This window comes from Nestor notabilis, unplaced genomic scaffold, assembly GCF_000696875.1.
Source record: "Nestor notabilis isolate BGI_N333 unplaced genomic scaffold, ASM69687v1 scaffold22317, whole genome shotgun sequence".
NCBI lineage: Eukaryota > Metazoa > Chordata > Aves > Psittaciformes > Psittacidae > Nestor > Nestor notabilis.
The window spans coordinates 1-908 of NW_009936305.1; the positions used below are offsets into that span (position 1 = coordinate 1).

The 908-nt window shown below is 56.6% G+C and overlaps 1 protein-coding gene across 1 annotated transcript in view; it reads right to left on the reverse strand.

Moving 5' to 3' along the window:
* Nucleotides 1–743: 743 nt before the first annotated feature.
* The window catches only part of LOC104408629 (laminin subunit beta-1-like), a gene marked incomplete at its 3' end in the record, with an annotated part of 19,812 nt that continues 19,647 nt past the window's right edge, over nt 744–908 (reverse strand). The window contains 1 exon segment of the mRNA XM_010018282.1: nt 744–908. This exon segment is cut by the window's right edge and continues 16 nt beyond it. Coding sequence (XP_010016584.1) covers nt 744–908 — 165 coding nt within the window.

Genomic DNA, 908 nt, shown 5'->3' on the forward strand with positions numbered 1-908 from the left:
TCCTCGAGGTGCAGGCAGATGCTGGCGTGTCCCAGTGGCCGTGGCCAGGCCTGGATGACCCAACACTGAATGACACCCAGCACCATGCAAGAGCCCTCCTCATGTCCCAGGCTGACCATCTGTACAGCTTCTGGCCAAGCACAAAGAAGGTGACAGGAGCCCCTTATTCAAGCAGCCCAGACTTCCCCCTCTTCTCCTTTTCTCCTTCTGTACACAACCAAAGCCCAAGCCTGCACAGATCCTGTCAGCTGGCTACAGTGGTGGATCCGCTTGGGGTGGCTGATGGTGTGCCAAGCAGAGCAGGGCTCTGCTCACCCACCCAGCAACCCATATGCCCTGCCCAGCTGTGTCTGGTGCCGAGGGAGAGGGTCTGCCTCCCCAACACCTGGTTTTGGCTCCCACTATCCAGCCAGATCTGTAGGGATACCGATATAAACAAAAGTCAAGCCTTCACCCCACTACCCTCATCTCTGGAGAAGAGGCAAACAAGAAGGCAAGAACCCTCCCCTCCCACAAAACCCTCATCCTTTCAGCACATGTAAATGTTGTCCCTGCTCTCCCTGTCAAATGAAAAGGACTCCTCTCCCAGCCAGGAGCCCTGCTCCACGGCAGTGGCACACAACTCCAGCTGGAGGTAACGAGGTTTCCCCTCCACCCCAAATGTTCCCAAGTAAAAGACTTGAGGAAGCCACTGAACTGTTCATGGCTGGTGGAGGGGTTGTGGCGATTGTCTCCCCACTCACTTCTGCAGTCCTGCTGCAGGGCGCTCCCGTAATAGCCCTGTCTGCAGAGGTGGCAGTTTTCGCCCTCTGTGTGATACAGGCACTTCATGCACATTCCCGTCTTCTTGTCACAGGCCTCTGGGTCAGTGGTGTCGATGTTGTTGTTGCACTGGCACGGCTGGGCTG